The sequence below is a fragment of the Sorex fumeus genome, unplaced genomic scaffold (assembly GCF_029834395.1).
Source record: "Sorex fumeus unplaced genomic scaffold, SorFum_2.1 ptg000024l, whole genome shotgun sequence".
NCBI classification, from domain to species: Eukaryota; Metazoa; Chordata; class Mammalia; order Eulipotyphla; family Soricidae; genus Sorex; species Sorex fumeus.
In genome coordinates, this window is record NW_026606081.1 from 51049381 (window position 1) to 51065528 (window position 16148).

The following is a 16148-nucleotide window of genomic DNA, read 5'->3' on the forward strand; positions in this document are numbered from 1 at the left end:
GGGATGAGGCTCTTTCCTCCCTTTTCTGGGTTCAAGTGCCAGGTGCTCCGTTAAGGCCCGGATGCTGGCTTAGAGGCCGGGGTTGAGGCTGCGTGCTGGTGCGGCAGCTAGGGGGTCTCCTGCAAAACTGTGGTCACCTGGCTCTCACCATGACCCTGCACTGGCCTCTGCCCACTGATCACTTGCCTAGAGCCCGGTGAGGCACCCCTGTGGGGACAGGCCTTTGGGTTGATGGGTCGAGGGATCAAGCTAACCGCCCCCCCCGTCCCCCGTGTGACCCAGAGCCCCTCATCCCTGTCAAGACTCGGTGTGACTCGCCCAGCCCCCCAGGTCTGGTGAGGATGCTCTGGGGAGCTAGGAGTGGGGAGACGCCCAGAGGCCAAAGCCAGCCTCTTGACTGTGCATGAGGTCAGTCAATCCGGGTTCACTCTCCTGAGACCAGGACAGGTAGGTGCCCTGTGCCCTCCCTGCGTCCCCCAAGAGCTGGGCAGCAGCCAAGGCCTCTGTCATCCTTTTACTGCAGACAATTGGGCTGAGCAAACACATCCCGCCCCACAGGGGTCTGAACCCCACCTTGCCTTCATGTTACCAGCGCAGAAACTTGAGTTTCTCCCTATTGGCCACCTCCGGCCTTACACCGTTTTCTCTGCCTGCACGAGGGGACCCTAGGAAACGGGCTCTGTCAGAGGACACGGTGGGGTGGGGGGCAGCTGCAGCTGGCTTTCTCCAGAGCATCCCAACCCCAGTGGAACCCTGGAACAAATCTCCCCTGTGGGGAGTGGCTGGGTTTACCCTGGGCTGCTTCCTGTGGGCATGGGGGATGCCCTGGCTGGTTTGAGTTGGTGCTGTCAGTAAACCATGGCCCTCTGCTTTGTCCCCTCGCAGGGAAGACCGGTCACGCCGAGGTGGTCCGCGTGGTGTTCCAGCCCGAGCGCATAAGCTTTGACGAGCTGCTCAAGGTCTTCTGGGAGAACCACGACCCGACCCAAGGTAGAGGCGCTGCTCGGCCCGTTGATGGGGAGGAGGGGCGGGGGCGAGGGCTGGGGGACAAAGGGCCAGCTGCTCCCCAGCTAGCAGGACGCGGACAATGCCGCGCTCAGCTCTGAGGGCCGCCGCTCCCCCTCGCATGTGGGCTCTATCTGCACAATGGAAGCATCTTTCCCGCAGCGCCAGTATCCCTGACTTACTCTCCCTTTATTTCCCTGAATTTAGCTGCTCTCGTTTCCTGTCATTATCAGGTTGTTAGTTTTATTCAGATGTCTGTGGGAGATATTTTTTTATTATTGTTATTACTGTTATTTTAAAGCAAGAGCATAAAGGTAAAATACAGCTTTGGTGGCTGGACCCCATCAGTTCTCTTCTTTGGAGGACCAAGACACCTGTGGGCTCACAGGGTGGCCGGAAATCTCTCTGCAAGCACATGACCAGCAAAAGCTGCACGCCGTGGAATGTCGCCATGAGGGCCAGGGAAGGTGCCAAGGTACACTGCTGCCTGATGCTGCGGCCTTGTGGGCCCCGGAGCCCAGCACAAAGGCGGGACCCTCACAGATCCAGCTCGAACTCCTCCATTATTCCACAGAAACAGTTTGCTCCTGGGGTGGTATCTGTGAGTGCAGTCTGTAGGAATGCTTCTTCGGGTGTGGCCATGCCAAGGAGCACCCAGAGGGCAGAGCCACAGCCGAAGGGCCGACTCGGCCAACTGCGGGCAGGGCTGGCATCCTGGCAGAGCCACCAGCCAGGCTGGAGCCCGCCACAGAGGCGAGGAATGAGTTTCCGTGGAGTGGGATGGTTGTTTCCAGGAGGTGATGGAGAAGCAGGAGGTATGGGGAAAGCCTGAGCCGGAGGGAAGACGGAACCCCAGGAAATGAGAAGGTTCAGGGGTCAGCCCAGTGCAGACTTCACAGGCCGGCGGCTGGACATGGCCTCAGCCTGAGAGAATCCCCTCCTGGCACCCCAGCGAAGTTGGCTGAGGGTGAAGCCACCTCTCTCCCTCCTCGTCTGTCAGTGAGCTTATCTCCGACTTTCCTCAGCTGCGTAGTTTCAAGGTTGGCCTCTGAGTCTCCAGTAATTTTCTCCTTAATACAAATTTCAAAGAGCCTCCTCTTCCTCTCCCCCTTCTCTCTCCCTTGCTCCCTCACACCCTTCTCCCTCCCTCTCTCTTTCTCCCTCCCCTCTCTCTCACTCCCTCTTTCTCCCTCTCACTTGCTCCCTCTCCCTCTTTTTCTCTTCTCTCTCTCCCTCTCTTTCCCTCTCTCTGTCTCTTTCTCTCTCTCATGTCTTGTCATCCTTGAAAGTCTTGGTTTACTGTGCCGTTCCCTCGGGCTGCCTGGCCAGTGCCCATTGGTGGGCTCTGGCTACAGTAATGGATATTCTCGGGGCTCTGGAAGCTGCGGCCATGAGGGAAGGTGCCTTCTGAGGACTCTGATTGGCATATGGGTGGCCCCCGTCTTCCTTGTGCAGCCTTCCTACAGACACTGGCCGTTGGCTTCAGCCCCACCCCACCCTTAGTTGTTAAAGACTGTCCCCAACGAGGCTTCTTCCAAGGAGCTGGAGGTGAGGGGTGGGGGCACAGTGCTGTCCTGTAAGCGGTTCCTTCGGGTGGAGTTTATTCCCAGGACCAGGGAGCCTAGGCAGAGACTGCAGAGAGCTAGAGGGCTCCAGACTCCGTTTCCTCCTCAGCTCCATAACCCAGAATCAGAAATGATAGGTAACGGGGTTCACAGACGACAGGGCTTGACTCTTAATGACATCACTGACTCTGAACAAGTTTTAGAGTGAGGAGAGAGTCTGTCTTGACAGTATGTTGTTCCTGCTTAGAATTGTGGCAGTGGACAAAGGCATGGCCTCAGGGCCCAGGCCTGGCCAATCACAGCATCTTCCCCTGGTGTGACCTGTGTGTGACCCAGAGACCAGGCATGTGACCCCAGCAGACTGTCCAGCCCCAGGGACAGATCCGAGCCCCCCACCCCCACTGGTCCTGTTGTGTGAGTCCGTCGCTTGGCTAGGGACAGCACAATGGGGTGCGCTCTGGTGGAAGGTGCCTGCCTGCAGGAGAAGCAAGCGAGGAGGAAGCAGCCAAGACGGGAAGGGGGCAGTGTCCTCTCAGCTCTGGACATGGCCACTCAGCTCCACCCCTTGGGTTTCCTCGCAGTTCGTTGCCTGGGCTTCCATTGTTCTGGTGATAACTTCAACATCCTAATGAATCCACTGAAATGATCGCTCTGTTCCTTCCGTTGATTAAATACTGGTTTGCTCGGTTCACTTGGCTCCTGACTTGGAGACTGCCCCCAGGTCCGAGGGTATCACCTTTGACTCAGGAGCCAAAGGACCCCGGTCTTTTTTCTTCAGCATCTTCTGGTGGATCAATGAGCGTGAATCCTGGGTGATTTAGATTCAGGGTTTACAGTTTGGGATACATCTGAGAACGGAGCCTCCCCATGTCCCTGCTGCCCGTGCAGGACAGTCATCCATCAATGATGTCCATCGTGAGTTTCCTCCACGCTGGGAATTCTGGTGACTAGCTGGCACCATCCACCAGGTAGGCGGAGTGAGGAGCCATATGCGTCCTCTCAATCACTGCCCAGGCAGAGATATTCCTCAGGAAGGAAATGGCTGAATCCCACTATACTGATGCACACGACCGCATAGATCAATGGGTACCAGGCTGCAGACCCAGAAAACCACCAGAGATGGTTGATTCTAGAACATCCAAAGCAGGAACCATGAGTTCGGAACATGCCACATTCCCGGGAGCCCTGAAGACCCCAGGCCCGAAGTTCCACTTGATTTTCCCAAGAATGTGAGGCCAGGGAGTGGGCCCATCCCCCACCATGTTACCCGTGTGTGCGGTGGCAGTTGATTTGAGACCCACATGCCTTTTGTTGTCGCCAACTCCTGTGTGACATCCGTGCCCCCAGCTCCTGTTGCAGCCCAGCGTGTCCACTCACTGTCTCCTACCTCCCTTGGCCTTACTCTCGGGAGACTTCCGGGGCCCCTGAGCCCGGGGTGGGGCTGGTCCCTCAGCACAGCAGCCTCCCAGCCTCGAGCCAGGCGCGCCCAACCCAGGTCACTGCAGAGAGGAAGATACCGTTTTCCCTCTGCGTCTCATCAAGTTGGCAGTTAAGCGCTGGGGCTCATATTCTTGAACTTGCCAGATTCATATCTCAACTGCGTTGTGCTGACCCTTTTAAGTTGTGGGTTTTTTTTAAAAAAAGGAAAGAAGAAGAAGATGCAGAAGAAGCCACCAGTTTGGGAGGCCTCTCCTTTTTTTAGCCCGTGTACAAGGACTCTGTCATCTGCAGATAATTAGACAGTGGGAGCCGCATTGTATTGCTAATGAGCAGATGTGCAGGCTCCGCGTGGGGAACAGCTGCACCCATAGGAGACGCAGGGGAGAAGCCCCCACGCCGGCATTATGCATTCTGAAAGGGGCCCCGTCCCTCAAGAATTTCAGTCACAGGGAAGAAATGGAACAAAGAATGTAACTGATGTTTGTCTTTATTAATTGCTCTTTCAGCCACAGCGGTCACATGCACGCGTGTCTGTGCTCATATGCACGCGTGTTTGTGCTCTGCATGCTGAACCCGTGTCTGGGCCTCCCGCCCCCAGATTTCCAGTGCTGTGGGATTGGGTGCCCCTGGGCAGACGATGGCACCTTCTGGCTGGGTCTCCAGGCTCCCTGCTCAGTGCTCCCTGCATGTGACCCTGTTTCCTCCTTAGAGTAACTAACCCAGGTGACCTGAGACCCTTTTGCCAATGAGCACAGAGGCCCAGATTGGGCTCAGGACCAACTGCTGGTCAGTAACTGTGGACCAGGGCCAGAATCAAACTCCAGGGCTCATGGCCCCGCCAAGTGGAGTTTCCCTCCGTTGCCTTTAGTCCCCCTTGAGCCCTGTGACGCCCACAGAGAGGACACGGGCACCCTGGATGGGCACAATCCCACCCTGTTCCTGACCCTCCAGGGGTGGGGGCAGCCGCGCCCTGTCCCTGACCCACCTGCATGGTCATGGCATCAGGGCTTGCAAGAGGAAGAAGTTGCCGGGAGCTTCTGGAAACTGGGGGCCTGGGAGAGATCTTGCCTTTGACTCATTGGCTAATGTGGTACAAAGTCAATACAGAAGAACAAAGTCAGATACATACCATGACTCCATGTGACTGGAGTGCTCAGTGAGGAGAGAGAGTGATGCAAGCTGGTCACTGGGAAGGAAGTAGGACATCTGGGCGTCGGCCCAGGGTCCAGGTCAGCTGTCTCACGGGAAATAGCTCCACATGTTGGATAAGGGTTCGAGGCATATTCAGAGCAGGACTTCAGAGAGCCGAGCCGTTCTTTGTGCCAAGGCCGGGGCCTGAGCGCAAGCACCAGACAGGTAGGAAGACCGAGCTTAGAACGTAGAGATTTAGCCACAGAATAAACCGAGCAGGGAAATGGGTGAGACCGTGAGGAGCAAAACTCAATGAAATGAAAAGTAAACAAGCAATGGAGAAAATCTGTGGAGTCAAGTGTCAGCGTTTGAAAACAATAACATTCACGGAACTTTATTTGGCTGGGGCCAGAGAGACAGGACACGGGTCCGGCGCTTCCCTCCTACAGCCAGCCCGGGTCACCCCCAGCACCCCAACATTACAGAGCCTCTCAGCCCTCAAGGACAGAGCACAGAGCCTCAGCACAGAGCCAGGAGTAAGAATATGGAACTTGAAATGCTAAGTAAAGCCAACTTCCTGAGAATATAAAAAAAGGAATAAATCCATAATCACTTTATAAATGAATAAAACACTGTCTGTCCTCCCATTGTTCATCGATTTGCTCAAGCGGGCTCAGTAATGTCTCCATTTTGAGACTTGTTGTTACTGTGTTTGGCATATTCAATATATGCGGGCAGAATACTCTCGATAGCTTGCCGGGCTCTCTGAGAGGGGCGGAGGAATCGAACCCGGCTCAGCCAGGCCGGCTGCATGCAAGGCAAACATCCTACCGCTGTGCTATCACTCCAGCCATAAATGAATAAATATAAGAATATTTTCTAAATTTTCTGATATTTGCAAATATCAGAAAATCAATATTTATAAAAGCCCCCATGAAGAAACCAGTAAGTTTCGATGGCTTCTCAGTGAGTTCTGCCAACATTTAAGGAAGAGATCATTTCAGAATTTTCCAGGGACTAAAGAGAATGTGATTCATAATCCAACCCTTAAGCCATCTTGATACTAAAACCTAGTGGGAAAAAAATTATGGTTCAGCCTTACTCAAGAAATATATGAAAAAATTTAAACAAAAGATAGTCAACTGAATTTAGAGACGTCAAAGAAGCAGAATGCGTTGTGGCCGCTTCAGTCTTCCCCAGGAGTGCATGCTTGCATTGGCACTTTAATACAGTGGGTGCAGCTCGTCAGAGTGGCCGAAAGGAAAAAAAAATCACATGACTACCAGAATACATGCACAAATAGGTGTTTAATATAATTCAGTACTTGCGAATGATTAGAAAAACACATAAACAAAGCTGACAAACAGGTGTTAGACTCCTGCAGAAATCGCATTTTGGAGGTGACTCTCAGTTGCCCAAAGTCACCTTTGAAGCTCTCCCAGGTCTCTCTGGGCTCAGGCTGGTCCCGTGGGTCAAGGAGGGGAGCGCCCCAAGGGCTGAGCCTGCAGCCCATCTGCCTTTCCTCCCTGGGCAGCGCTGTCCACCCACGTGTCTGACTTCTGGCGGGTAGATTGTGGACAGAGGTGGCCACACCTTGCAGGTCTGGCCATGAGAATCTTTTCTTTCAGCAAATGCTGAGGGCGCCCCTGGCAGAGGCTTATTGAAGGCAGCCGGGCATCTCAGCTGCAAGCTCAGAAGAGCTCATGACTCAGGACTTTCACCACTGTCCCTCACCCACCTGCCTTCACGTGAGCAGGAAGTAAACATCTAGTATGTTAAGCCGGGAGCTAATGTCAGTGTTTACATATTTACCAGAGATTGGTATTTTGTTTGGTTTTTCTTGGGTGTGAGATGGGGTGGGGGCATACCTGATGGTGCTCAGGGCTTGCTCCGCACTCAGAGGTGATTCTTGGTGTGGTCCAAGGACCACCTGGGGTGCCGAGGACAAAACCTAGGTCAGCAGCGTGCAAGGCAAGTGCCTTACCCTCTGTACTATCTCCAGCGCCCGGAAGTTGGTGCTTTGAGGAAGAGTTCTACCAAAACCCTTAACTACAACAACAAAACTGGTGGCATTGACTTCGTGGCCAGGCATCTGGGACCCCCAATACGGTTTGCCTAGTGCTCTGCCACACCTCAGAGACCCAATACAGACCTGGGTCTGATCCCCCCACACCTGGGTGGGTTGTGGGGGAGAGGATTTCCAGTGTTCAGGAAAATAGAATCATGAAAATTTTTCCACTGGCCATCTTCATCTCCCATCTGTCCTCACCGGGGCCCCTTGGAGGGGAGCGGGTTGTTTTCCTCCCCGCCCCGACCAGGGCTCCAGCAGCCGAAGACCTCCAGAACCAGCCACCACTATGCTGAGACCACTCTCCGCACACATGAAGGTACCGGCAGAGGAACAAAGACACACGGGTCCTGGGGCTGAGATCTCCAAGCCTACTCGGATCGGGGCTGAGCATCCTCCACCCAGATCCTCCAAATTCCAGTAGGCGGGGTCACACCCACCAACTGGCCCCCTGGCGCCGTGTAATCCCATCAACGGCCAAGACTCAGAGATTATAAAACCCAGCTCCCGGAAGCGCGCGGCCACATTTGCGGTTGCGCGACATCTTATCATCTCATTCCTACTTTGGACAAACTGGCAGGCTACCAAATGTAACCTGCCCACACGGCAGAGTCTGGCAAACTCCCCTTGGCGTACCCAATATGCCAAATACCAGTAACAATGAAGGGTTTCATTCTCCTAACTCTGAAAGAGCCTTGAATATGGCACTTTTTAAAAAAAATCTCAGGGCTAGGACGAAATAGACGTTACTGGGGCCTGCTCGAGGCACTCCATGAATAACAGGATGTTTGTGATTGATTGTGATCTTCAAATAGAATTTCCTCCCTTTTGTAGGAACAAAACTAACCTCCCTCCCTCCCTTCCCCTTCCCCTCTCCCCCACAAGAGTTGCCCATCCATTCATTCAGTATTTTACATTTAAAATGCAACATCAGTTGAAACCAAGTATTTGTTTTCAGTCAAGTGGATTTTTTTTGCTATATGTTTCTATAGTTATTACTTGTTGTCAAAACTGCAGCTAGGCGCTATTTAGAACAATTATCCCAAAGACGTCTACTTATATCCAGGAATAGGAGGAACCAGCCTTACTTTTCACTTGGAACAACAAAAAGATATGTGTGTATAAAACAACCAAAAGATTAAGCAGATACAAATGATAATTTGTGGCCTGTGAACCTGCAGCCGCCCCCTCAGGCTCCCCGAGGTTAAGTTTCTGGGCAGTGGAGCAGGGAGAGAAGCCGGGTGAGTCCGCAGTTTCCTTAGGCAGAGGAGCTGGAGTTGGAAGTCAGGGATGCTGAGAAAAGTAGGACTCGCACAAGTAGGACTCGCACACAGCCACCGTGGAGGCGAATGACCTGGGAGAGGCCTCTGGGCGCGGCGGCTTCTCTGATTCTGGGGGTGCAGAGTGTGTGAGCAGATGAAGACGGGAAAAGGGCTCGAGAGAGCGGTTTGCCCACACAGGCCTGGCCAGAGGGAGCTCGAGTCCTCCAGAGGGAGTCCCTCATCTCAGGCATGAACCTTGCTGACCGCTTGCCCACATCAGAGCAGCGGCAAGAACTGAAGGCTCCGAGGCTTTACTGGGGGCTCAGCCTCCCCCTGAGTCAAGAGTGGAGCGTGTGTGAGAATACCAAAGCGTCCACACCCAGCTGAGGTGCGCACGCCCAGTGCCCAATGAGCCACGGGGACAGGACTGCTCTCTGCCCGGAAACTGAGCCATCAAAAAAGGCTCCCCCTTGACGGAGATACCGGAAGTGCCTGGACGGACTCTTAGGGGACGGAAGCAGGCTACTGTCTTCCGTGTCTGTCGGAGAAAAGAACGGACAGGTCAGAGGGTGGGAATGCCGCCAAACCGAGTCCAGCTCAGAAAGGAGAACGCCCAGGTGTGAGGAGGAAAACGTGTCCAACTCCAGATCTGACCTGACTGAAAACCACCCAGGCCGAAGCTGAAGCTGTTTGCCCGAGCATCCACCCAGCCTCAGTCTGTGCAGGGGGACCTGTCTTGCGTGGCACACGAGGCAGTCCGGGGCGAGGCTGAGCCGCAGAGGGGCTCGCGAGCAGAGGGCTGCCCCGAGGGCTTCTCCGGGTGCTCCACAGAGAAAAGCAGATTTTAATCCACAGAATCTGGTATTGCCACGCAATAGCACTGCCTGCATATCTGGTTGGCGATGGTTCCAGGCCCTGTCATCAGACCATGGGGCACATGACCCCCCGACATGCACACGCACACATACACACACACAAGTGCACACGCATACATACATGCACACATGTGGATCTGTGTGTGTGTGTTGTGTGTTGTTTCAGATGCCCTGGCTCCTCCTCAGGTGCTCTTTGACAGGGCAGCAGGAGGGTCAAAGGAGCAGGAGGGGACAGCGCCTGCCCATAGCCCCACATCAGTGGACCCTGAAGGCTGGACTTTGGTCCTCGTCTCCCACACCCTGACCCCCACGCTCCTGGAGGGCAAGTTCAGCCAGGGGGATGAGGAGTGAGTGTGTGTGACCCCCACGTGGCCCAAGGAGGGCGGGGGCCCCGGGTCTGAGCTGCACCTCAGACCCCTCGGTCTGCCCGAGAGTGGCTCCCCGCCCTGCCCTGGGCCCTTCCCTGTGCCGGCCCCCCATCCCCTCCTGTGCCCTCTCTCTGTGCCTGCCCCCCGGTCGTGAAGTCCCAGCCGATGCTATTAGCCAGACAGAAACTGACCGCGTGTGTGGCCAGCCACCTCCCCGTCGTGCCAGTGCACTGGGCGAACCTGTCAGATCCTGGTCCCAGCCCCTGATGCGGTGGCGGGCCCCAGCCACGTTCTCCATCAGGGCCTCATGCGCCATCTCCGTCTCTCACACGGAGCCACAGCTGCGGCCACCCCAGGATCTCCTCAGAGCAGCACGTGGTGAGAGGAGCCCATCATGCTGCCCGAGTCTGCATGGGGAATTGCACATTCAGACACCGAAGTGAGCCGGGCCCTGGCACTGGCTGAAGCCCCCGAGTATCTTGTCAGGCAGATGGAGGCCAGAGCGGGCCTAGTTCACACTGAGGCTCCGGCGGCGGGAAGGCAGGCCCCAAGCAGCACAGGGTGCCCCCCAACCCCCGCCACCCGGTGACCCTCATCCTCTCCCCAGGCATGCGCCAAGGCAACGACCGTGGCACCCAGTACCGCTCAGCCATCTACCCGACGTGCGCCCAGCAGGAGGAAGCTGCCCTGCGGACCAAGGAGGCCTACCAGAAGGTAGGGGGCACGGGGGGCTGTCTGCTGGGCACCAGGGCAGGGGACCATGGGCAGACTGGATATGTGCTGGCCTGGCTCTGGAGGCCCCAAGTCCTTGCTGGGGGCAGAAGGTCTATGCTGGGGTGGAAAATCCCTGCTGGGGGGGGGGGGGGACAGGAAGTCCTTGCTGGGGGGTGGGAAGTCCGTGCTGTGGCGGAAAAGCAGGGTTGGGACGGGAAGGCAGGGCTGGGTGGTGCCAAGGTTGGCAGGGCTGTCCTTTCTAAGACTGAGGGGGGCTGTTTGGTGGACATCTGCTTCGTCTCCCCCCACCATGGGGTCTATCAGAGTCTCCCTCACGGGGAAATCAGGCAGAGGCATTGCACACCTCCCCTCGGCCCTGCAGTCAGGGCATTACTCATCTCCAAGTAGGCACTGGGGGTCTCTGTGGGGAGGGGCCAATGGTGCCACTGAAAGATTTTCTTTTGCTTACCCTGTCATGAGGACACGTGAGCCCTAGTGGGTCTCTTCCCTCCCAGAACCCGGATGCAGAGTTCTGGCATCCCGGCGAACTGCCGGCCTCACTATGCACTGCCCCAGAGTCCAGACAGAGAGACCGCCTCCCCCCGCCCCCCCCCAACTACAGCAGCCCAGGGCTTTGGGCCCCGTCATGCGTCCAGCACATTCCTGCTCAGCATCGAAAGCAGGACATCCCCGGCCTCTTGTTCCCCCTTCAGAGTTGGCGTCTTGGGCCACAATGCCTGAGCCGAGCCCTGCTGAGCCCCGGCCCTGACTCCGTCGTCTTTCCTTGTCTGCTCCGTCACCGGCTGCTTCAGCAGCTTTTCTGCATGGAGCTCAGAGTGGCAGCGGTGCTCACCACAGAGCAGCCTCTGAATGTGAAATTAACTGATTTCCTCACCGGGCCCAGGGGCTGAGCTAATTATGTGGTGCCACCCGTGAGCCAGAAACCCAGAGTGAGTTTCCTCAGAATTGGGCTTTTCTGCAAAGTCGGTCGGGCCATGCATTGCCAACTCGCAGATGTCAGAGGGACGTAGAGCTGGAGAGTTTGCCGAGTTCACCTGCCCCGGTGAAAGGAGCTGGGGTGTCTCAGACGATCCGGGGGAACGTCAGACGTCGCAGCGGGCACTTGGAGCCTGAGGTGCTGGATTCTGTCTGTGGACTCCCCAGCGGCCTCTTGCCTTTGCTCCGCTGTTTCCTCCATTTCCCCCAAACGTCACGTGGTGAGATGATTTCCTTTGGTCACGAATTGCAGCACGTCACCAACATATCAGTGGTAATTTCAGGTGGACGGTCCCTCTCAAGTCTGCTGTCAAGGCAGATATTCTCTATTATTCTCAGCTGCTCGTGGCCTCTGGCACGGGTGAGGAGTTTTCGCTTACATCCCCCAAATTTGCCTCATTCAGAAATGCTGTCTTCTTTCCTGATACCTGGTAGACGGTTAAATCTAAAGAGCCTTCTCTGTGTGTCACAACCCGCTTCCCGTCAGTTCCTCTAGAAGCTTCCAGGGCGTCAGAAGCACAAACTCTTCCGATGGATAACCCATTTGGGCAAACCTACATTAACCACTGTGCCTCTGATGTGAAGGAGTGTTTTGAAAATCTTTTCTTAGCAGTCTCTGGCTCTGTTTGCCCCCTGTCTCCCAGCCTGCCACCCATCCATCCCTCCCTCCCCCCACCCAGCCCTCCTCCCACCCGCCTATCCCCCTCCCACCCTCCCGCACACCCGTCATCCTACCCACCACCCTGCCCTTCCGTTCATCCATCCAGTCATACCCATCTATTCATCTCTATCTTCAGTATAGCCCTAAAAGCTAAATATTTACCACCCTTTATCTTAAACTCAATTATCTAGCAATCTGTCACTTGTCATCCAGGCTCCATGGTGCCCTTTAAGGAATGTACCTGAGGTGGGGAGAGAGAGGGAAAGAGAGAGAGAGAGAGAGAGATGTGTGTGATAGTGTGTAGTATATGGTGTGTTTGTGTGTGGTAGTGTGGTGTGTGTGTCATTTTTTTGTTTGGGGGGCTGCTCGGGGCTCTGTGCTCGGGAGTTACTCCCGTAGTGCCAGGGAGGACCCGTGTGCTCGGCGGGGGCATCTCTCAGCCTGGCCATCTGGCCACGGGCCTGTGTGGACGGTGTCGTGCGCTTGGGTCTCTTGTAAGAGTTGGGTGAGATTGTCTGAAATCGCCTGGTTCTGGGCTGCGTGTTCAGACCAAAGCCAGCAGGAGCTGGCGCTGCAGTGTGTGCAGTGAAGCGGTGCCCCCTGGTTTCCTGTCCAGAAGGTAGTTTTCCTCAGTGGCGAGAAATCACACTCGAACCGAGTGGCAGGATGTGCAAGGGCCTCCCCAGAGCCTCCACCTGTGCTGGACAAAATGTGACCGCCATATCCCCTGGGCTGGAATTGTGGCGGTGGCACCACCCAGCACCATCAGAGGAACTGTGTGTCCATGACCCTGGTCATGATGCCTTCCCGTGATCCTTTCCCATGACCCCTTCCCATGATTCCTTCCCGTGATTCCTTCCTGTGATCCCTTCCCTTGATCCCTCCCATGATCCTTTCCCATGATCTCTTCCCATCACCCCCTTCCCGTGATCCCTTCCCATGATCCCTTCACATGATCTTTTCCCATCACCCCCTTCCTGTGATTCCTTCCATGATCCCTTCTCGTGATCTCCTTCCCATGATCCCTCTCACGATCCCCTTCCCATGACTCGCAGGCCAGGTGACCATGTCCCAGAAACCGTGGGACATTGGCAGCAAGTGGGACCTTTGAGCCTGCCTGTCCCCCTAAGACCTGCCCACTGCCGTCCCCACACAGACTGTTGGAAAATCTTTATGACCAGAACCTAAAAATGTGGCAGGAGAGCAAAACCCATGGGCCATCCTCTCACAAGGACTAAAGATTTGTGTCCCCCACCCGCAGTCACATGGTGAAACTCTTGGGAGGGGACATTGGGAGGTGACATTGGGGTCAGGTGAGGGCACAGGCAAGACCCCCAGAATGGTGCGGGCATGGGAGCTGGAATCTCTGGGTTCCTTCATGCGGAGTCCGAGGCCTGGAGCATGATGGCATGGGGGGTCCTTCCAGCCCCCATCTGGGCTGCTCGGCATGGCGACGGGCCTGAGTCTACCTCTCACTGGCCGCGGGAAGCTGTGACACGGGCCTTTCCTAGGGCTTTGTCCCGGCTTATGCCAGTGACTCGGCCCCCACAGGGAGGCCCCGGATCTGCTATTCTTGTCTGGTGTCCCTCATGGCCCCCTCCAGGTGGGGCCTTCCGAGCTGGTGGACCTGGGCCCTGGATTCCTCGTCCCTTGTCTCACTCCGTCTGCACTACGGCAATGTAGTGTAGTATTGTAGTAATGTAGTGTAGTAATGTAGTATTCCCTGGGTGTTGGGTCCCTGGGGGGTGGGGACACCAGGAGGCTCAGGTCCTTTGGCGGACAATAGCACTTCTTCCTGCCTGTCCTGGATCGAGGGAGGGGGTGACCTCGCTCAGGACCTCCATGTCCCTACAGCAGGAGGAGGCGGCTGGGTGGGCCCCAGGCTTGGACGTCGGGATCTTCGTTGGCCTGGAAGCCCTCTGGGGACTTATCGGGGCTGTTTATGGTCTGGAAATTAAGTCGTTTTAATTTTTTTTTTGAATCGTGCTGCCATTAAAGCCTGGATTCATGATTCGTGACGTTCACGGGAGCGGCCCGACAGTCTCTCGCTTCCCTCACAGAGAATCCCCTCTGTGTGGGCCGCGCGGGCCCGGCTGCTCTCGGCTTGCCACGAGGCCTGGCAGTCACCAATGTGGGAGTTGTTGAGACTCGAGAAGGACCTCAGCAAACCAGCATCTGCCAGGCTGCGCGTGTGCCGCGGCGGGACCGAGAGCCATCACGGTCCAGTCGCACCTGGGCCCTTATTTTCATTCCCACTCATTCCGTGTCTCGGTGCAGATTGCCCTTTCCTGCACTGTGCTCAGAAATAGCTGCATTACCGCTGGGCGCTGGTCCATTAGAAGGGCCGGGCAGCGGAGCCGCTCCTAAGAACCGACTTCACATCTCTGACCCGTGTGCACACGGTCCGGGAGACATCTGGTTTGCAGCACCGCCCTCTGGTGGTTCCGACGCATCACTGCCCAGGCCTTGGCCCCTTCCTCCCGGTGCCTGGGCACAGTGGGGGAGAAGGTGGGGATAGGGGGGAGGGCGCAGAACAGCCCTGCGCTGGCACCACAGAGAGGACCCGTGGCCTCGAGATTCCTGGCTGCTGCCACGTGAGCCCTTTCCTCGTTCTGGCAGGGACACCGTTCTTTGCATAGCCAGGAAGTACGTGGACTGTGAGGAGCCTAGGGGCGTGGTGGCAGGCCCACACCCAGCACCGCAGGGCCCCAAGCGGAGAGTAGCCCAATGCCCCCAGTGTGGCCCAGGGTCCAGCACCATGCATGCACGTGCACACACACAATGAACACCCGCCCCGCTGCCCGCCCGCCCGCCCGCCCGCCCATGGGCCCAGCCCTGGGCTGCAAAGAGGGAGGAAAGGCCGACGGCCTCACGCCTGCCTCCCGCACCACATGTCCTCCGCTTCGGCCAGTGTGCTCACATGCTCATGCCTGCATGCATGCGTGTGCATCCCCTCCCCGTCCTCCCATCCCCAGCCATTGTGCTCCCATCATGTGCCTGCATGTGCATGCATATGTGTGCATGTGTGTGTGTGTGTGTGTGTGCGCGCATGTGTGTGCGTGAGCATGAGTGTGCGTGTGCACAGGCCCTGCCTGATGAGGTGCCGGGCTGCAGCAGGACCAGGGGTGTTTGGGACGTGGGTGAGGCTCGGGCCAGCATCTGTGACTGGCCCGCAGACCCTGGGGCAGCTGCTGTCCCCTGGATCCTGTCACGGCTCCAGTTCCCCCCCACCCCCCACGGCCAGCTTGTCTTTCTGTTGGGGGAAGGCAACATTCACTTCATGCCGAGTGATGAGTCGGCTGGTGTGGGGCAGGCGCACATCTGTGTGTGTGTGTGTGTGTGTGTGTGCATGTGTGTGTGCGTATATGTGCCTGTGTGCACATCTGTGTGTGCGTATATGTGCCTTTGTGTGTGTGCACATCTATGACATCGATGTATGCGTGTGCATGTGCGTGTGTGTATGTGTGTGGGGGGAGTGTGCCAGGAACCAAGGGGACAGGGATTTAAGGGGAGGGTGACCCCGTGGCAAGTCCTGCCTACCCCCCAGAGCTGGGGATGCCCTTCCAGCTCCGCTGTGCCCCGCCCCCACACTCTTCACTGCTCTGGGGCGCTGCAGTGGTCCCTGGTTGCCATGGCAGCCGGTGGCAGGCAACCACCCATTGGCTGGGGTGGAGAGCAGGAGAGGGGCTGTGTGTCAAGGTCCCCTGCTGGGTGCCCCGGGCTGCTTGTAAGGGGCAGACAGCCAGCGGGCTGACCCCGGAGCCCGTAGCTGGGGACAGTGTTGGGACTGCCGGGTCTGCTTCTTCCTGCAGGCGAAGCATATGAAGGACCGAGGCAGAATGTGGACAGGGATTCGGGTGGATGTGCGTCGTCCCTCCCACCCCCGCGCCTTGGACCTGCCCTCCTGGCCTGGGCTCTCGGTGCCCTGTTTGCCTGGGTGCTGGCGACAATGGCCCTGCTCCCTCCCGCCTCTGCGGTGGTCTTGTTCCTAGACCAAGGGGGCTGCGTCCACTCCAGGCTGTGACTGAGCCCCTTCCCATGGGTGGGGGGACCCGGGAAACTC

The 16148-nt window shown here is 56.8% G+C and overlaps 1 protein-coding gene across 2 annotated transcripts in view; it reads left to right on the forward strand.

Annotated features, from left to right (window-relative positions):
- Nucleotides 1-16148, forward strand: part of MSRA (methionine sulfoxide reductase A) — a 243651-nt gene that overhangs the window by 123326 nt on the left and 104177 nt on the right. For both annotated transcript variants that reach the window (XM_056113947.1, XM_056113948.1), the window contains exons 4-5: nt 886-990; nt 10322-10428. In XM_056113947.1, coding sequence (XP_055969922.1) covers nt 886-990; nt 10322-10428 — 212 coding nt within the window. The remainder of the gene's footprint in view (nt 1-885; nt 991-10321; nt 10429-16148) is intronic.